Here is a 21,019-nt window from a genome sequence, read left to right on the forward strand (position 1 = left end):
TTTACCTGCTTTTGCTGGGAGGCCCACAAAAGCAGAGTCTTACCAGGTCACCCGGGTGATATTTTACTGGGTCAGACTTAAGGAACTGAAGGGAGCCATGCCTGACCTGAGCCTTGGTGAGCATTGTCCATGTCAGTCTGCTGGCCCACTGAAACCATGGTGATACCAGAGTTAACTATTTTCTGTTTAGAGACCTGAAACCATGAAGAGAGCATGCACAGAATAAGAAAAACAGGTGGTCCCTTGTTTGTTCATGTGTGTGGCTTGGTGGTTGGCAACTTTTTTTAGGAAAAGATTTTCAGTGCTAGCCTGTGGCAGCAGCTGGGTGACATGATCCTTGTTAACCACAAAAGTATTTTTGGTTATAGTTCAGTAATACTATGAGCAACTCACTAAGAGCATCCCACCATCTCCTTACAAGGCAGAAAAACTTTTTTTCCCCCCTTTTTAAAACAGTTTTTACCAACACTGCAGCTCTGCAGGCAAGTGTTTAGGCTGACTTCCCACTGATGTGAAAAAGAGGAAGTTTGAAAACATATCAGGTACCAGCAGGTTTTCTTTGAAAGAACATTTTAACCACACCTATGAAAAAGCAGAATTGAAGAGGTGATAAAGGGGGGCACAAGGACTGTTTCATCATACACCAAACACTTACTGCTACACTGCCTACTAACGGCTGGTTGTGTTGAGAAAATAAGTCTTCTGAGGGGGAGCCTGCATTTTCAGAGACTGAAAGATCTTCCCTCTTCTGTGGATCACTAGATTGAGGTGTCACTGCAGAACAACAATCAGGATGAGATTATCTTCTTAGTACTTTAAACACAGATGTATGTGCATACATATACCCCTCACTTTTACACACATGCATAAAGGCATAACAGTACCAAATTATTAGGCACAAACCTCTCAAGATCATGTTTAGTAAAACAAAACCAAACACCTCCAAATCGCCCCCTGTGGAACCAAAATGCTAAAGATCCTCTTGAGCCTACCCCACAGAGCACATGAAGATGAATAAGTTTATCATCCTATTGCTACCTCGACTCTTAGCTCTGCAAGACATGGCACAACACTTTTTGTCTGACTGAAGCACCAGACCAAATCTCCCACCATCCATTTCCCTGTGCTGAACCTCCACCAAGTGCTGCAAACTTGACTGCAGATAAACCACGTGCTACCCTTTGCATTCCTAGATTGCTCCAAGTAGCACTGCCCACCATATACCTCTGTGTCCTCACAATGTACATTGATGAAAGACCTTCACCCCTCTGATATGCCTCCCAGATCTGGAGGACTTCCATTAGAGTTCATTTTGGGCTGTAACCAGAGAGGAAGGACTACTAAAGAAGTTACTGTGAAGGCTGCTTTTTTTTTTCCCCCTCCAATATGCCTAATTGGAAGCTGTGGATTGTGAGAGAAGGTACTCGCTTTAAAATTGAGCAACTTAAATCCCATAAACTGAAAATAAAAAGTCACCTGCTTCAGTCTGACCAGCTTTATTCCCGCTATGGATAGTGTCCTCTTCAGCCACATCTGTCTGTGAGGGTGAATGAATCTTTTGTCAAATGACCTTAAAGAAGCAGACTCCTTTATCTAAGGAAGCTGGCTACTTAATAAGACAATAACCACCAAGAAGTCATTGCATGCTAGCTGAATTAACCATCTGGAAGCTTCTCCTCTTCTACAAGGAGGAATGACAGCCACTGTATGACTATTTACTCTCATGTAGCTTTTTTCCTGCTAATTTTGTGGTCTGTGGCTGAATCACAAGGATTAAAAATGTTTATTGCATGTATGTATATTTAAATTAACAAGAAAAATCACTCCCATGTTCTCCCATTACAAAAAACTTGAGGACTTTTGCTTTTTGGAAGTACTCTGCTTTTACTCTAAGAAGTAGTATGTACACAGGCAGTTTAAGACTTCTCTTGTAGTACTCCTTTTCTTTTCTCCAGGTTCTAATACCACAATTAACTTAACCTGTGCAATGAAATAGTTTGAGTTAATGCAAGAGTGTTTACATTTCAAGCTAGGCAATTAAATACAATAAGCTTTATTATATACTTCAAGAATTCCACAAAAAGTCATCACATCACATTGACTGAATTAATTAACAAAACAGTTTAACACTTCCAGCTTCTAAACCACAAATGAGTCCTTTGAAACCTTCCCCCCCCCCCCCCCCGAAGTGTCTAACACCTCTTGTGGTGGTTTTATCATGCTAGGCAGCTAAACCCCACAACCGCTCTCTCACTCCCCCTCCTTAGATGAGGGGGGTAAGAAGTAAAGTAAAGAACAACTCACAGGTTGAGATAAGGATAATTTAATTTAAAAAGTTATTATTAAGGAAAGATTATTATTAACTAAACAATTTAACTAAAGGAAAAAAAAAGGGGAAAAGGGAGGGTGGGAGGGAAAAAATCAAAACAACACAAATAAAGGCTATATGGAAGTGCAGAGGAAAGAAATTACTCTCTACTTTCCACAAATGAGCAATGCTTGACCACATCCTTGAAGCAGGGCCTCAACACACATAGCCAGTGTTCAGGAGGAGGACCAATGTTTTCACAGCGAGAGCCCACCCCTCCCCTCTTCTTCATTTTTCCACCTTTTTATTGTTGAGTGTGACACCATATGGTATGGAATATCCCTTTGGTTGGTTTAGATCAACTGCCCTGGTGATGTTACTTTTCTCACTTTTTTGTCCACCCTCTAGGAGGGTTAAAGAGAGTCCTGATGCTGTGCCAGCACGGCTCAGCAGCAGACACAACGCTGGCGTGATACCACTACTGTTCTAGCTACAAGTGCAGAGCACAGCACTGTGTGGTCTGCTGCAGGGAAAGTTAACATCCCAGCCAGACCCAGTACACCTCTTTCAGGCCAACAATAAGTGTCCACATGGAGGGTCACAAACCCTCAAGAGGAAGAAAAATATATAATGAACAGACAGGGGAAAAACAGAAGCACAATGTTTTTGCCAAGTGTATATCAATAAAAAAAATTTAGGGCAGAAAAAAGGCAAACCATAATAAGAGCTTACCATCATTTTTTCTTCTCCAAGGACTTTTTTAAGTATATTTAAAATTTCATACTCAGCACTGAAACATATTTTGATTTTTGTTGCTTCTGTCTTGTTAAGAGTAGCAGGAATCTTCATGTGAATTATAACAATCTTTTCTCCACCACCCTCTGTGTAAAAAAAAAAAAAAGAGAACAACTACATCTGTTTTAGAGCAATGCATTCACTCTGTTACTCCAAAAACATTTGAATAAGTGTTTTTGTTCTTCAGTTTTAAGGCAGTTTCTTTCACACCTTCCCCATGCATTTCCAGTTACACCATTGACACATTTATTTCTCATTGGATCTAGATGATTATGCATACAGTACTCTCATACCTCTACCACCACCCTAAGCACCCCCCCCCCAACATGTCTGACTGGGAGAAGAGGCCTTAGGACTGCAACCTCCTACCCCACCACCTTGGCAGGTTACAGAGCCACCAGTACAGCTATGCTGCTGTCTGTGCCAAGCAGATCCTTTGTCCTTTCCACAAGGCATAAATACCTTTCCTCTTCACGTTTCTACCTACTGCCGTTACAGGACACACAATGAAGAGTCATTTACATGCACAGCATCCTGGTGACACCTGGAGTAGCTCTTATTGTTTCCCCAGCCCTGGGTACATTCAATCACTGTTTCAGTCCAGCTCTTAATGGCAGCATAGCCATTTCCCAGGCACCATCCAGAAAATGAGCTTCTGTAGGGCCTGAAGCAGCTAGCATAGATCTTCCCTTACACTAATCTCACAGGCTGAGCCAGCCTAGCCAAGGGGCTCTTCCCTCCTCCCCTTCTCCTTCCACTTCCCTCCTCTGCTCCCAGGGGCATAAGTCCCTCTCCTGCCTTCCTCTTCCACTGTAGTTGCTGCCAGACCTGACTGAGATGCTCCAACTCTTTTTTGGGGTGGGCCAGAGGGGGCAGGCAAGATCAGGTTATTGTGCTAAATGGGCCCACAGATGGTCCAACGAGCAGAGCTGGTGCAAGGTGACAGAGTACATGGCATGGAGAAGGGAAGGCATGGGAACTCTTTGGTGATGCTGAGATTTTACATTGGCTCCCTATGTCTTATGAGCCCACAGCCAAGCAAGGGCTAATGCCGGTTGCAAAAATCTTACCCTTCAGACTGTAACTGCTGACTGCATCTTTCAACAGCCTCACGGAGTCCCAGAGAGCACCCTTTAAAACCAAAACCGCCACATCAGCAAGGCTGAAGGAGCATCCACCTGGTATATTAGGCTAACCCAAGGCCACCTGGGCTTTACTATTACCTCAGTACTGTCTATGTAAAAAGTCACACTCTGGCTGCCAGTGTTGAAGTCAATCCAGAACTCCTCCAGCTTCTCATCTGATGGCTTTTTCACCTGGGAAAGCATGAGAGCTGTGTTGCTGTTTCTTCTAATACATTATTCTCAGTTTTATTTACTGCAATGAAACTGGAGAAAGTTGCTCCACATATACACACCTTCCAGAAATTAAAGTCGTGATCAACATGTAAGGTGCTGGCCAGTTCACAATAGCTAGTTAACCCAGCCCCCAGCCATGCCCACCAAGTCAAAATGAGGCTGTACATCAGCTAAATGAAAGGAAATACCTCAGGCAAACGCCTGCATGTTTGCACCAGGGAACACTGAAGCTTTCTGTATATCTGAGCACTTGAGATAAGCTGACGCAGTGGGACCAGCTTCAAACAAACCTCTTCATTGACTTGGTTTTGATTTGGTACAACTGTCAAGAACACTTGTCAACGCTTGAACAAATGTCAGGAACATTTACTTAAAGACCTGGAAAGCAATCTGCACAATTTATAACCATGACTATGACCTCTTCTATACATGGGCATCATTCTGATCTTGTTTTCTGGCAGTCTAGGAGCAGCTCTGCCAGAGGAATCAGAGTCCTCCTGTTCTCCTGCTTCTTTTCAGAAGGTCTCTCTTCAGTCATCACCATGAAGAGAAGTGCTGGCTCTGCCATTTGGCTGACACACAAGCAGAGTCAGCAGCAGTAGATTAGGAGCTGGGTGACAAACAAGCAAACTTTTGAACTAGAATGGAAAGTTACACTAAGTTCTGGAAAATTAAGTTATTTAATGAAAAACAGAAGGGGGGTGGAAAGACAACATATACTGCACCAACTACCTATTTTAACTGTGGCAGCACTGTAGATAATGTGATCCAGTATTAAGATCTTTTACCTGGTTCATGTCAGCAAAAGCAGATATGCAAGGAAACGAATAGACTCTGGAAGAAAAGCAGACTTCATATGAACATCAATCAGAACCTGACTTTCTGAAAGCTAAAGATTGGCTGCCAATCTTCATGACTCATTGTTCAAAATGACTTGTAACTTCCAAGAAGTTAGAAAAAACACATTGTCTTCAGTAGTTTTAACTTTCAAAAGGACCACTATTAGAATAAAATCTTTTTCTTAGTAACTTCATTAACCATGGATGTGATGTACATTTTTTACAGAACACAAGTTAGTGTACAATCCTACTTTTTCCCCCCCTCTGATTTTAAATGAATTGAAGGAACATCAGTTTAGTTTCTCAGTTCACAGATTACCTTCTGTCATCCCCAAGTCTTTCATTTAGCTGGTTAAGAAATTTCCTGCAGTCCTTCAAGACAAATAATATCTTATTAAAAAAATAGTCCAGCTATGTCTTCTTTACAAAGCATTACATTATTGGAGATTTATAACCTTTACTCCAGTTATAAGTTGTTTGTTTGTTTTTTTTTAAACTCAGTGAGACACCAAAGGCCAAGAATAAACACCCAAGTTGCTACAAATGGTTGAACTCAACTTATAACCAGCAAGCCTTCAAACATAAACCATACAAGCGAACATATTTGTAAAGAACAACTCAGAGATAAGGGCTTTTCTAATGATACATGATTTTGTATCTGCCAGGTTAAAAAGAAGCACATTCACAAATAAATAACTTAGTGTATCTACAAAAATCAGTTCTGTAAGAACTTATTGCAAGGACATCCTGAATGAACTAGAACAAAACCAGCCCCTGTACAGACTTGCCAAACACATTGTTTTCAAAATAAGGACCCTCACCGTCTCAAATTCTCTATCCTTGATCTCTTTGAAAGCTTCAGCAAGATAGTTATCTTCAAACCAGTGGTGAACAAGGTCATCTCTCCATTTTTTTGTCATTAGCCTACAAAGTGCTTCTGAAAGTGCAACCTGAAGGTCATAATCTACATGGCAAACATAAGCACAGGATAAATACCCCCCTGGCAAAAAAGGGTTAGCATCACTGCTCTTAACACTAATATATTTTGCAGCCTTGTTCCTCAGGGTGAACCCAAAGGGTGCCAGGGAACAGCACTCCCAGGCAGCAGAGGACAGCAGCCAAATGCCAGCTGTCGGCATCACCTGCTGCCTGTGCTCAGGGTGTGCAGGGCACTGCACACAGCCCTGTCAGGAGAGGCCCTTGGGCATCAGGGAGGGGATGAGAGGGAAGCCTCCTCGCTAAAGCACTACAATTAAGTGACATTGCATGCTCCACACTAACTCCCCAGAAAAACATTTTGGCTAGGAAAAAAAAAAAAAAAAAAAATCACACTAGGCTAGGAATGGCTAGGAAGATCACACTCAAGATGTAGTAAAACCTTGCTAGATGCAGTTTGCCCACATTACAGCTCAGTGTTATTTTAAGAGTAAATGTGCAAACATACTTTGTAATACAAACAAATTACCTTCTTAGGTACATAAGTTTAGCTTTTTTATTAGTTAATAAGAGTTATGAACTAGAAAGATCTAATACACATTGCATTGAACGACTTTTGATAAAGATTTTCTGAAAGTACCATCCGATTGTTCACCCCCCAAGAATCAACTACCTATAAGGAAGTAAATTGAATTAATTCATCTGTATTAAATAAGCAGATGAAGTAAAGCCAAACAAACCCTAGCTTCATAAGAATATCCACTCAGTATTTCTTACCACCAACCTCCAGTATCGTTTTTGCCAGGTCATTCCTGAAACGACATAATTCAATATGTTAAAGTGGAAATAAAACCCTAATGTAAGCCTAACGTAACACTTCTTAATACACTATCAACTGATGCCAACAATCACATGTAAAGTACAAGGGAGAGCCCTGTAACTCTGTGCCCAAACAAACAGCAAACGCTGCTCAACTGAGCAAGTACTACAGCCCCAGAGCTGGGAAGCCAGTTGCCCCCAGCAAATAAGCACTTCTTTCCCTGAGACAGGGATTGCTGGAGAAAACACTTACGTAAGGGAGCAAATCTCTTCAGACAAGGGGAACTTCTTCCTCTCCTCACGCGGGACACTGTCTAGTATAGAGTTGAGAGTCCTCAAAGCCTTTCCCCCCAAGAAAAGGAGGATGGCAGAACAGGGAGGAAAGAAGCCAACTTAATATACTTCACCTTATTTACTCACACACCCTTGTGTGTGGGCACATCTACATTTTCTTCCCTGAGCATGAGCCTTACCTCCAGCCGCAGAGCGCAGCAAATGCTTCCTTCTGTCACAAGATGTCCTAGCTCAGGCAGAAATAAATTCACCAGTTGTTTCTTCCCTATGAAATGAGCTTGCAAGGTTACTACTAGCAATGAGCAGATCTCTGGATAAAAGATAAGTGAAACAACTAGACTTCGTAGTGTTGAAGGAGTAAAAACATCCCAGCTGTGCACTCAGCTGTAAACAAGACTTGCAATCACCTAGTCACAGAAGGGTCCTGGTGACTTCTCTGCAAAAATAACTCCAGGTATTTTAACTGCAGACCTGGGTAGCTATTTAAATAGATATAGAAGGGAGAAGCTACTTACTAACCACAACAAATAAAACAAGCAATACTCAGATTTTTAAAGAAGCCAACAGTGCAAACTGCAATTGTGTTAGCCAGAACACTCCAGTGCCCGTTCTACTTCCACTCAAACATGGGACAAGGATGAATAAGCTCAAGCTACCTGGTGCACAGTGCACAGCTTCTTTCTCATCTGACTTGTGAAGCCAGGTCCCTGGGCACACAGATCTTGCTCTCTGGCAGTACCTGCTCCCTTAGCATAAGGGAAAAGCAGCTGTGGCCGTAACATCTTGGCTCCAAAATGAAGGCAGGAGAGGCATCCCCTCTAACAAAGGGGCTATCATCTCAGCCACAAAGAGCACACAGGACTGTAGCAGCACTTAGCCTATTTCTCAGCTACAAGGCAGCAGCACCCTGAACAATGGCAGCAGCAGCTTGCTTCAGCACATGCCTGCAGACCCCATGCTGCACACCTCTAGGGAAGCAATGGGCTGAAGTCCTCTGCTCTTGGGTGGACTTCAGGGTGTCCAGCTATCATGCTGGCCTGTGGAGGTGGGCACCTTCAGAAAAGAAATGGCACCTGAAGGCACTACAAGGAGACATGCAGGAGCTGCTTGACCAGGCTGACATCCTTTCAGTAGCTCTGCTTATTCTGACCAATTGTAATACTTGATGCTAACAAGTATATTTGAACAAGATACCACAGCTAGCTTTTTTTTTTTTAAGCATATGAAAAATAAAGATAAATAGTAAGGTGTTTTGTTCTATAATGCAAATGTTAAGGAAAATGAACTGGAGGGGAAACTTATCAGGAGGCTTTAAAGAAAATATTGCAGGGAGGAGAGAAGAGAGGGGATAGAGTTCAGGCAGAATTAAGAAGTGTACTCCCAAGACTGAAATTCAGGAGGCTTAGGAACAGAAAAACAAAATAATAATACTGACCTTCATTACTGCACTTGCATATCACCTAATGGAAAAAGGATGTCTTTGTTAACATACAACAACCCAAGAACAGCAACAAAGTGCTTAGGTGTTTATGGCCCTACTGCCACAGCATTCAGGGGCTAAAATAACCTAAAACATTACAGCACCCACATCCAGAAAAGCAGCGCCACCTGAGACAGGTATCATACACTGTCATCGTGCAACATACATGCTGACACTACACAGGCAGCACAAAGGAGAGGCACCCGTTTCCCACAGGTATTTCAGCAGCACCCTCAGATTTCCTGCAAAGCCCACACCCAGGCACCTGCCTGCTGCTTTTGGTGCATACAGGGGCCTGTGCAAACAGTTTGTGTTCACATGCTACTGTAAAAGTGTTGTAACAGGAGAGATTTGGAGAGCAGTCAAGTCCCTTGAGAATAATACAACAATCACCTCATCATCCACAGTGAAAGCTTACAGAAGTTGTTAGTAGGACAAAAGAATCAAACTCTGACAAATAAATAATTTATGGAGTCTTTCTGATAATTTCAATGCAGTTAGAGGAGCAAGAAAACCTGATCTTGCTCAAAATCTTTTATAGTGTCCTAAAAAGTAGACTGCAATCATGAACTGTCAATGTGTCATAAGCATTCTAACACTCAAAGTACACACAGTTCAAGTAAGAGCACACACATCCAGTTGGACATGTAATTGCACTCACCCCCAGAAAACTTTATAGCACTATAGGCAACAAAAACAGGGGAACAGCTTGTGGAAAGGTGCTAAAAGCATTCTTCCAATCACAGCATTCACATTCCTAGGCCTCTGATAACTTTCTAGTTAAAAACATTGACAATAAATAGATAAGTGATAACAGCAAGTAGCTCTGATTAGCCTTTAAAATTAAGTCAGTCATTTCAAAGACTGCAGGCACAAATAGCCAGGGCCATCTTGTAAAAGCATTTGCACCTGAGGTACAGCTCAGTGCCAGTAACTCATGCTTTCAAAGAAGGGCTTCAATTCAAGTTTTGAGAAATGCATCTGAATTTCTTCCCACTTTTCCTGCAAAAAGAAGCAGTTAGCTGAATCCTAGAATGCAAGGCCCATATAATTATTTTTTGAATAGAAAATTATTTGTGAATGATGGCTAGCTTATGTAACAACAGCAGTCCTTCTACCCCCCCACCCCATTCATGTACATACCAATGCAGAATCAAAGAAGTCTTCAAGAAGTGCCATCAAAAAATGATTTTCATTTGGATCAATGATGATCACAAACCCTCTTGTTCTTTCAAACCAAGATACCAAGTAAAAGAAAAAAAAAAAAAAGTTAAAATCTCACAAGAGGTAATAAGACTTAAATAAGATGCATCTGCAGCAAGCCTCACACACATGGGAATGTTTTCAATCGCTGCACTTCACAGGCCCCATACTGTGTTAAAAGCCACATGGCACGAAGGAGTTTGAATTTTGCTAGCAGGCCATGCCAGCTGCTGCCCTTGCAGCATTCATTCTCCCCCCTTCCCTCCCCAGTCCCATTTTTTTTTTTCCCCCTTTCTGGTCTCAAGGCACCCATCCTTGGTGCCCAGGACCTCCTTGTCATGACACATTGTAGCTACCATGAACTGACCTCCTCCTGAAGTTTCCAAAGTGAAATAATGCTTAAAATATTTCCCAAACTTTTGCAGTGTTACTATATGAATGCACACTATTCAACATACTACATAGCACCACACACCTATGGCTACCTACAGATCTATACCTGGGGTGCAGAGCTTAGATAGGCAAGACTTCATTAATAATGTTTCCAGAAAGGAATTTTGATCACCCATATCCCTGTAAAGCATCATTACAACACATTGGGCTGAGGACTCCTTGACACACAAGAGAGCAAGTGCAAACTCTTCTCTCCAAACCACATCAGATGCAGGCATTATTCAGCTTAGACACAAGTGCATTACTACAACTAATGCCAGCTGAAATCAGTATTGTGCTGATTAGAAGACAAAATACAATTGCAGATTAAATGCACCTGTTGCACTATATCTGAAAGGGGACCTACTTAAAGTGTATGTTAGCTTTTATGATTTTAAAAGCTGAAATTGCTCAACAATTCTACTACTACAAACATTTTGCTACTTAAAATGAATTTATACTGTATTTATGTTGTTTGACAAAAAACACTCATCTAAACTCCTCATCCTCTGCCTCCCTCATCAGCTTAAAAACATAGGTGCAGCAATGATGTTAGCTTCTGTACTGAAAGCAGTGCAAAGAAAGCAACTCACCCTCCCACACCTGCTCAGCTCAAGAAATATATTTAAAAAGAGTAAAATTTACTTTTACAAGCCATACTCTAGTACTCACTTCCTTCAGGGTCTTTCCCTGATGCAAGCAACCCTAAGTCACATTAGTAATTTATATAGGCATTATACTCATCTTGTCCACCAGTCCTTGCTCGATGAGCAAACTCATCCCCTGCTGAAGATCGCTTTTCAAGTAGAGCTGCACACACTTCAACAGCAGGGAGACATTGTGGAATTCGTTCTTGTCCAACTCCTGAAGAAAGACATAGTGCCACACTTGGCTGGCCTGATGCCATGGGTGACAAAGGCAGGCACCAGGACATTTAAGATCAGTTAGGGTACTCACCTTTCGCAGTGCTTTGTCCAGCTGGACAAAGAGAGACTCGCTGTATTTCTGGAGAGGCTCCATTCCTCTCCCTTGAAGCAGATCACTTATTTTCTGAAATCCCTTCCCCTTGAAAGCATCAGTGAGAAGCGATTCAAGCTGCAGAGGGAGGGGAAGCAAACACCACAGAGGCTAAAATAGGCATGCGTTTGAATCATCACGGTGCTGATTACAAGAAAACACTCACCATGCTACTCTAAAAGCTTGGGGGGTTAATAGCTTCATCTATACTTACTTGACTGTTTCCCTACTTCCATTTCACTCTTACACCTCAAGGTGAAACAGTTATCTCAATCTCCAAAAGAGACAGAGGATTGCAGGAGCTTCGCTACTGAGTTATTTTAAAGGATTCCGAGGAAGGGAGCGAGCAACTCCTTTGGCACAGGCAGCAGTAAGCTGCTCTTATCCCATCCCACTGCTCCCACAGTAATTTTTACATGTTTGCTAAGAAAAAGGCAGTGGTCTTGGCTTCACTTGCAAAGTTACATTAAACGACTAGAAATCCTAGGTCCTGCTACATGCATTTAAGAACGCACCTTTAAATAAATAAATATATATATTATAGGCATATATATTTGGGTCCCTTCCAACTTGGATGTTCTCTGGAATTTGTAAAACAGAGGTAGGGATGTATTTAAAAGGTATTTACATAGTCTTCTGCTCTAGCTGCCATATTGTCATCCATTTCTTTACTCCATTTTTGGCTTTCTTCTTCCTTTAAAAGAGAAAATGTAATATAAGAAAATCACTTTTTCTGCTCAAAATTTGAGGATGTTCTACTTACCCTCCCTCTCCCAAGTTTTCTTCTGTCATCTCCCAAACAAAGTTTCACAATCACCCCATGCTTCCAAAGCAGTCCCCCAGCCCCGGTGCAAGGGGCTCCATGGTGCCCCCCACCTACCCACCCAGGGGCTGCCTGGCATCAGTAGGATGAAAAGGAAGGAGAAAAACCCTTGAGGCCAAAGGATTGCAGGTACACACAGCATTCTAAGTCTCTAGCATCACATCACGAACTCTTTTCTATTCCTGGGAGCTGAAAACAAACTTTTTGGGAAAATCCCCAAAACCAGAAGGCACGTCAACTACTACCCCCCCCCCCCCCCCCCCCCCCCGAAAAAACACCTTCAGCAGGTGCAGCACAGCCTGAACTGGTCTAAGCATACCGGGGGGTGCAGAGCAGGCAGCCCTCACCTGGTGCAGCAGCTGGGAGCCCCCCTCCCTACGGTAGTCCCCTCCAGGGCCAGCCCCCTGCCGCTCAAGCGGGGCCAGGCAGGGACGCCCCGGGGGCATAAAAACGGGAGCTGCCGCCTCCCGCTGCCCCCTCTTCCAGCATGAAGCTTACCTGGGACATCAACGACCCCAAACTGCCGCAGGTACCTGGTAGAGGGAGAGGGGGATATGGGGGGAAGGGGGCACTGGCACTAGCACGAGAAATCAGCAGGAAACTGGGGAACCTCCCTGTGACGGGGTCAGAATGCTGTTGGGGTTTTCCCCCAGGGCCTGAAGCCCTCCGGGATGACTTTGTCCTCCCAAGGAGCTGTGCTTTACAGCCTATTTAATTTCCCCACATCAGGAGCCTCAACATTGCTTCCTACCAAGCTCACCTCTTACCTTGCAAAATCTTTCCCAGTGCAGTTACAGGGTTCTTAAGGGACTCTGCTGATGGCCGGAAATAAAGGCAGGGATTTAATGCAAAACCTCGGGCAGCTGTGTACAAACTCTTAAAGCAGTCCTTACTGTTAGACCAGCTTCCTTCTCCCTCATTCCCCCATTTGCATGCTAAAGGAAGCTCGGTTTGGCCTTTTTCCATTATAATTTAAATCATTTAAATATTGCATCTGTCTGCTGATGTGTCTGATTAAGCAGATTTGTCAATGAACATTCACTTTTTTTTCTCGGTTTGTGAGCTCCAAATGCATTTTTAACCCAAGCAGTTTTCATCTCACAATATATTGCACATCTCATGCAATTACAGAAATGATTAACTCTGTAAATTCTGGATGCAAATGCTCTGTAAATCCCTGAATTCCCTGGGATTGCTCACATGTGGTGTATATGTATGTTAAATGGGCATTGTGGGAATTCTATTTGCATTGTAAAATAATTGGAGTTTAAAATCTCAGTCGTTCTTTCATTGCTCTGTTAATCGCATTTTGATAAGGAATGCTGGAAAGCCAGTGACATCCCTAATGGAAATGGTCTTTCTCTGGACCACCACGCATCTACTGCAATGTACAGAGTTGCACGTTTTTGCAATGTTTTCTTTTTCTGTTTGTTTTGCAAGAGCCTTGTTCATCTTGTGTTAGATGCACTGCAAGCAACAGTTGCTTAGCTAAAACTTCTAGTTTCCAGCCTGCAGGTGCATAGCCCTGTGGTGAGAAGAACTTAATAGTAAGCAGAAACAGGGCAGCCCCCGTCCTGCCTGGGCACAAGTGTGGTGGGGCAGCCCATAGGTGCTCGTGGTGAGGCTGATTTCCTACAGCTGGGCCACCTTACAGGAAAGAGGCATTGGTGACAACAGACCTTCTTATTACCAATGGTGATCCCAAAGGGGAAGGAGACCTGATTTTCTTTCGTGACATGGAAGCCCAGGTTGCCTTTCTCCTTTCACAGGCTGTTTCTGAATAAGCTGTTCTTCCAAAAACATTTTCTGCTGCTTCTGGCTTTTGCTGCATGAGAGGTCACAGAAGGAGCCCTCCCTCTCCTATTGTATGTTTTGCAATGGGATGACAACCTTGTGTTGCGATACCCCATCCTTATGCTCTCCCTGCTGTAGGAGCCCAAGCACTTCGATGCCTTCCAGGAGTGGCCGGATGGCTACGTGCGCCTCATCTACTCCAGTGAGGAGAAGAATGCGCAGAGGCACCTCAGCGGCTGGGCCATGCGCAACACCAACAACCACAACTGCCAGATCCTCAAGAAGTCCTGCCTGGGGGTGGTGGTGTGTGCCAGGAGCTGTGCCCTGCCCAGCGGTGCCAGGCTGCAGCTGCGCCCCGCCATATGTGACAAGGCTCGACAGAAGCAGCAAAGTGAGGGGGGCTTGGGGTGGGACAGGGCACCTGGGGACCGTCAGCTGGGGCCGGCTGACTTCTAAGCAGAGGCCAGGTTGTTTTCTGGCATGCAGACTAAGGTGGTGTTGCAAGCAGTGTGAGCAAGTTAGTCCCAAATTCTGTCAACATCTGCTTGCAAATAGCTACAGGCAAATGGACCCACCGTCCTTTCATTCATTAGCTTATATCACCCGTGCAGCTCTAGTCTGCACTATTCAATTCTGCTCGGTAGACTGCATCCCATTTACTGGAATATCATATCTCAATCTGAATTTCAGTGAAGGACTTGTCCTATTGCTCTTGTGCTCCATTCACTCTCTGATTGCACCCTCGCCTTGAACAAGTGTTTTTCAAAAGTTTTTCAATCTGTTTTTGCAGGGAAAGCCTGTCCAAACTGCAACGCGGCCCTTGAGCTCATTCCTTGCCGAGGGCACAGTGGCTATCCGGTCACTAACTTCTGGAGGCTGGATGGCAAAGCAATATTTTTCCAGGTAAAAGCATGTATATGCATGTGCACAGACATGCACATACATGATATCCATATCCAGAAAGATCTCCTTTTTTCTTTTTTTTTTTTTTTTTTTTTCCTCTTTTTGTGTGTGTGTGTGTGTACCACCGAGCATGGTGAGTACAGTAGAGTTTGGACTCATGCCTGGATTCATCTGTATTATGAACCTGGCCATAACACATAAAGCAGTAACACTTGCCTGTCTTTTAAAAAAGCAGTACTTGAGGGCTAACTTTTTTCCATCTTAGCTATAACATCATTATAGAGGTCTAAAGTTCTCTTGTTTATAGTAAACAGATATGAACAAAGCTTGTCCTGCACCTTAGCACGTCTGCTGACTGAATCTCACCAAGGACCAAAGATTTATTTCCTACTAAGATAAGTAAATGGGGAAATGAAAGCATCATTTAAACTGCATAATTTCAAACAAAAATTCTGCTACATATGGAAAAAAAAAAACAAAACAAAAACAACTTTGAATTCTAAAAGGTTTTAAAAGTTCACCAGAAAAAGGGTATTTAGAAGGTGATTTTGAAACTTTATGATGTTTCTGTGTGTTTGTTGTTGTTGTTGTTTTTTAGCAGTACTAGGACAAAAATTTCACCAAACCCTTCTGTTTTGAGCTTACATTCTCTGCTGGATTTGGGGCTTTTTTTCTTCCCCAGACTCCAGTGAACTCCATTTTTTCCTATCAGTAAATGGAATCAAATGGGCCACATTCCCTAATTCTCACCTGTTATTTATAATTGTTATTATTCAGACATTGCATCATAAAAATGCAAAAACTGAAAAGATTTTGATAAAAATTGTTGATAAATTCTCACTTGGAATTTGCATTTGATAGAGGACATTTTTAAAATAGTTTTAAGTTTTCTAGTTTGTATTAGGGACTACCTGAAAGTCCGTGTTGGAAAGTGTAATGGGTAAGTACATGTAGCATACGTTGTTTTGTCATATGTGAATACAGTTTTGTATACATAAGTCTGTGTATCCACAGCAGCTTCAATAGCAGACCATCTCTGGATGGCTTTCCTGGGTATAGATTTCCAAAATGTGGTTATCATTTTCAAAGTAAGTAATACTTGTCATCCATTAGCATGAAACCTCTTTCAAGCATGTTGTTGCCATTTTAGTGGTGGATGTTATAATGCAGAACTAGGATCCTGGAGTCAACCAATTAAACTAAATTTATAATGCATCCCCCCACTCCCCTGGTTCTGATCAGCTGTTCCTGAATGTCGTAGACATGGGTAGCAGCTTTGCTTTTTCATCACCCAGTCTTGCAGGTCTGCAGTCATCTCTGATTTCTCCTCCCTCACTTCTTACTTCTGTCTACCTGCAAGGCACAGCTGGCACAGCTGGGCTTTATTCATTTTTAAAATGTAATCCCCCCTTGTTCTTTAGATTCTTCTCTGTGCTCTCTTGTGCCAGGCCACAGGTTATGCACGCTCTCTCACTCTCTCTCTCGTTCTACTACTGCATTTTCTTTTCTCTTACCTCCTTCCAGTTTGCATCTAGTTCTTTGATTATCCTTATTTAGGCTAAAGGAGTTCACGACCACCCTAGGCCAGAGAGTAAATTGGAGGCAGAGGCAAGGCGAAGTGCAATTAAGAAGCAAATATCCTCTTCTCACCATTCCCAGAAAAAGAGACCTCTAAACTCAGAGGTAAGTCAAGATTTTCAGTCAATTAGAGAGGTGTCAGAGATGCATACTGGGAAGCCCAAGGCAAAACAAAGCTTTATACCATGCTACAGCTGTTTGCTTGGGACTGAAATGAGCAATAGTGCAACTGTCAGGATGTGTATGTGGGTGGTATCCATTCCCAAATCTCAAAGATCTCATCCTTTCCAGGTGGGAAAATACCATGATAGCAGTGGTTACGTCAATAACATGCAGAATCTGCCCTGCATGGATGGCCCAGAAAGAGTCAGCATCATCACAGACACCAGTTTTTCAATTCCAACTCAGTCTTACCCCTGGCCACAAAACGCTGACCTCTACAAAGCGCCTTATGACTCAGCCAGCTTCCAAGAGGATCAGCTATCACCATACCAGAAGTGCCCCAATCCAAGGATCTATGTGCCTAGAGCGTGCAGCTATGAGTTTGGAGTTCCTACTTTTATAAGCTCCACTGCTTACCCATCATTATACAAAGATCTAACAAATCCTCCCACTGATGCTGACCCCATCAATTTGAATGGATCTCACTATAGTTCTTTGGCCAGCAATGACAAGAGCTTTGATAATACTGGTAGGCATTACGGATTGAAACCAGTCTGGGGGAAAACTGCCAGCAGAGAAAGGAGCGACTATGGTCAGATGCAAACAAGGGCTAACCACCCTTATTACGGTGGTGAGTACCCCAGCAGGTATGGTACCAGCCCCTCTCCCATAGCCCCACCGTTACAAACTGTCATCACGACTACCACAAAAGTGTCCTACCGGGCCTACAAGCCATCTGCGCTGAAATGCAGCAACAACCTCTGCGATATGAACAACCTTCAGAGCTATACCCACGTGGCTGAAAACGTCTCAGGCGCTATCTATTCAGGGATGAAGAATCAGGAAGATTTTGGGATGATCAAGTCAGCGTTGCTCTACCAGCATGATGCAATCCCTGCAAAGGCCGAACCAGCCGAGAACGTGGAGACCTATCGGTATGGGCTACCACTGGGGAACAGCTACGCTGAGCATGAAGGACAGGACTTAAGGTTTGAAAGTGCTGAATATTGGCTAAACACTGCATAAATGACAGCAGAATGATTAACTCAAACTGGGAAATAAATGCGTGACTGCACTGACCGTATACATGACTTGGGAATTGAGGAGAAGTGAGGAAGCAGTGTGTTACAACAACTTATCCCCCAGATAAGTTGTTTCTTGCCTTTCTGGCACTGAGCGAAGCATATTGCCCACAAAATTTCAATATTAGTAAATAGTATGAGATGTCCAGCCCCAAGCAGGAGAAGGTTGTGCAGGGGCACAGCACCTGTGGAAGCAAATGGCCTCTGCTGGAGGCTGCGATCTGCTTACAGCCACCAGCCCTGCCAAAGGCTGCGGGCTTGGAGGGGGACGGCAGTAAAGAAAATGGTTCCCAGGGAATGGGAAAAGATGAGGAAGGAGGTGTAGACTGCGGTCAATGGAAAGAAGAGACAGTAAGGCAACTTGCAGGATAATCCACCTGAGTGATCCATTCACCTGCCACAATCCTGATGAATAGAAGAACTAATTGTCTTTTTCTGAAAAAAGAAATGATAAACCTTCATGGAAACTGCTATTTTGTTTGACGGCAGCAGGCCAGTGTGAATGCACCTTCCTGGTTACTGTTCTTCTCTCTGCTTCACCATTAAGTCTTTCTTTCCTCCAAGGGATTTCTCCTAGCACTTTTTTTTCCTCTCTGCAATCAACCTCCCATGACAGCGGTGGTCTACTGGGAATGAAGCAACTGACAAAATGAGAGGCCAAAAAACAATTTCCAGAGACCCTGAGCTAAACAGAAAAGGTTGCATCCCCAGGTTCTCAGATAATTGAATTAATTCTCCAATGGGCACAAAATAAATACTGCTGGTTTAAATGTTATGTATTTTGGAAGCTGTATAGTGCTGTGTAACAAAAACCATACCTAAACAGTGTATGCCTAGCAAGAAAGCTATGTAGGCTGGGGTTTGGTCAGGGTGACAGCATTTATTATTAATATTAGTTACCAAGTATTTTAACTTTTTGGATGCTCAAATATTTTGGAAAAATCTGTTTTTATTACGTGTTGGCTATGTTTTATGTAACAGCCTGCTACTGTGTGCTTTTAATAAATATGCGTTTAAAAACAAGATAACATAAACTAACATGAGCAGCTGGTTAGTTGGCTTCGACACGCAGAACCTTGTAGTGCTGTCATAAATCAGTAACTAAATCTTATTTGTAAAACATGGTGTACAAACTCTTGGGTTTTTAAAAAAGTCATACATCTTTCGAGGTCCCTTCCAACCCCTTCAATTCTGTGATTATGAGTATTTCTTTCTTTAAGTTTGTACTTTTATGAAAAAAATATATGCACAGCATCCTGTTCCAGTAGTGGGTGGTTGTTCAGCATTTTGAAAACTCAGGCCTCTTGCAACTGGAATTTATCAAAAGACTAAATTATCGTATCTGTCAAACTTGCATTGACTTGTAATATATTTGCTGTCTACCTCACTGGGCTCATTTAAAATTTTATGTCCATTCTTCCAGGGGCTTTAGATTACAGAAAAGAACCGATTCAGGTGAGCAATGTCAGTTTGGTAATTAGCCCACATACTAAGCTAAGAAAATAACAAGTAACCACCCAGAAAGGCTGAGCCAAAATTTGAGCTTGTAAGTATATAATGCTATCCCTGTACACAGAACTGAGATTTTTCTTCTGTACTCCAAAATATATTGAGTCATTTGGGCTGTAGAATAAAAAATAAGATATAAAGCCTTCTAAACTTAAAAGGAGAAAAAAAAATAAAGTGAGGCAAATTGACTAAAAAAGCTGAGATAAGATTCACAGCAGATCCCAAACTTCATGAAAATCTTAAACAAAGATGTAAACTGCTCCATTTTGTATTGATTTTAGAGAAATTAGACCGCTGCAACTTACACTTTGAATGTGTTAAAATGCTAGGATAGGCTGTGGGGATTTTGTGCTGTTAATATGCTGGTATCAAGTTTGTTGCTGTACCCATATGCTTAAATTGTTACGCTATGCTCTTGAAATGCTTCCTTTTAAGCAGAACTTGGCTGCATTTTCTCAACTGATGTACCACCTGTGTTAGGATGCTACTTTTTAGGTGTGGACTCCTGTCTAATAAATGCAACAGCTGTTTAACACGGTACAAAGATATGGTAGCAATTACCTCACCACATCCACTCGAGCAAATAAAAAATCCCTGAAGGTTATTGCAGCCTTTCTCTACACTGACACCAGTGCCTTTTGTGCACAAGCATCTGCAACAACCTGTCTGTTCAATAACCTTTGTGGTTAAAATATCAGATGGATACAATCTAGTGCAGCACATAGTTTTCTCTCCAAAATATAGCAATTTAAAAGCAATGTTAGCTTCTGTGCTCACACAAAAAAAGCTGAAATCAAATGTCTCTGCTGTTTTATATAGCTGCAGAATTATCTTTAAAAGCGTGCTTCCCAGGCAAAGCAGCATCCTTGAAGAAAGATGTGCTCCTTTCAGTCCTTGAGTAGCTGTTTTTCCATTCATCGTACCATTCAGATGTGGTTTCTGGCCCTTCCTCGAGCACATGAGAGGAGTGCAGGGGCCACCCGCATCCTGTGCCATGGCAGGCATCCTCACCTAGCAAATTCCAGTTGTCACAGCAAAGCTGAGGAGTGGAAAAAATGTGCTTTCAGAGCTCAGCCACCTGTGGCTCCGGCTTCGTATGGACAACAAGGGCCCTACTGAGGCGGAGCACCAGCTGTCCCCAGGCTGAGGATGCCCTTTATACTCAAAAAAGCAGCCTTTCAATGGCAAGGTTTAAAAGCAGAAGTGTGTTGAATGGATCCCTTCCAGAGACAAGAGGCTTCTCGATGATGTTTCTCAACATGTGTACCTGCCAGGTGTGGCCATGTGTCACAGACCCGATGTGGGCACCTGTATGTGGGCAATGCCACCTGGTCCCCTCTGCTGCTACCCCCTGCCCTCAGTAGCAGGTCCTGCTAAGGGGACAGACCCTGGGAGCCCAGCATTTTGGGTCTGCTGAGCTCACTGGTGTCTCTACTCCTCTGGGGAGGTCTTCATGATCTTTGTGGACAGAGGCAAGTGTTCCTCTGAGCTCTATGGATGGGAAACAGTCTGGAGACAGTGATGATACAGCAGAGCAGAATATGATTTCTAAGCCTACTTTTTACTTTTTTTTTTTTTTTTTTTTGGGGGGGGGGGAGGGAGGTGGAGGGAGGTGTCTGGATTTTTTTTTTTTTTCATGTTATTTGTTTGTTTTGCTCTGTTTTTTAGTCTTTTTGAGTTATCTAAT

General features: G+C 42.8%; 2 protein-coding genes across 9 annotated transcripts in view; one reads left to right on the forward strand and one right to left on the reverse strand.

The window, feature by feature from the left end:
- The window catches only part of SYCP2L (synaptonemal complex protein 2 like), a 27,716-nt gene extending 14,600 nt beyond the window's left edge, over positions 1–13,116 (reverse strand). For 3 of the 8 annotated variants that reach the window (XM_084511671.1, XM_084511672.1, XM_084511676.1), the window contains exons 1-18: positions 12,803–12,933; positions 12,110–12,175; positions 11,422–11,559; positions 11,209–11,328; positions 9,973–10,077; positions 8,785–8,809; positions 7,529–7,659; positions 7,309–7,397; positions 7,014–7,048; positions 6,122–6,264; positions 5,620–5,672; positions 5,250–5,295; positions 4,327–4,419; positions 4,174–4,234; positions 3,041–3,189; positions 1,477–1,537; positions 656–774; positions 107–194 (exon numbers count right to left, since the gene is read on the reverse strand). In XM_084511671.1, the coding sequence (XP_084367797.1) occupies positions 107–194; positions 656–774; positions 1,477–1,537; positions 3,041–3,189; positions 4,174–4,234; positions 4,327–4,419; positions 5,250–5,295; positions 5,620–5,672; positions 6,122–6,264; positions 7,014–7,048; positions 7,309–7,397; positions 7,529–7,659; positions 8,785–8,809; positions 9,973–10,077; positions 11,209–11,328; positions 11,422–11,559; positions 12,110–12,175; positions 12,803–12,811 (1,531 nt within the window). In that variant the 5' untranslated portion in view covers positions 12,812–12,933. The other 5 variants (XM_084511673.1, XM_084511678.1, XM_084511677.1 and 2 more) reach the window with 5 other exon arrangements.
- Positions 12,727–18,857, forward strand: GCM2 (glial cells missing transcription factor 2). The gene is made up of 5 exons (XM_084511679.1): positions 12,727–12,833; positions 14,237–14,489; positions 14,889–15,001; positions 16,559–16,684; positions 16,871–18,857. The coding sequence occupies exons 1-5, from the start codon at positions 12,792–12,794 to the stop codon at positions 17,765–17,767; spliced, it is 1,431 nt and encodes a 476-aa protein (XP_084367805.1). The 5' UTR covers positions 12,727–12,791; the 3' UTR covers positions 17,768–18,857.
- The last annotated feature ends 2,162 nt before the right edge of the window (positions 18,858–21,019 follow it).

The sequence above is a fragment of the Aythya ferina genome (genome assembly GCF_964211825.1).
Source record: "Aythya ferina genome assembly, chromosome: 2".
Lineage (NCBI taxonomy): Eukaryota > Metazoa > Chordata > Aves > Anseriformes > Anatidae > Aythya > Aythya ferina.

Excerpts from the sequence above, each read along its gene's own strand:
- GCM2 (XM_084511679.1), top strand. The coding sequence starts at position 12,792 with ATGAAGCTTACCTGGGACATCAACGACCCCAAACTGCCGCAG. Across the intron at positions 14,490-14,888 it reads GGCTCGACAGAAGCAGCAAA|GGAAAGCCTGTCCAAACTGC; the intron begins GTGAGGGGGGCT and ends CTGTTTTTGCAG. Across the intron at positions 16,685-16,870 it reads AGAGACCTCTAAACTCAGAG|GTGGGAAAATACCATGATAG; the intron begins GTAAGTCAAGAT and ends CATCCTTTCCAG.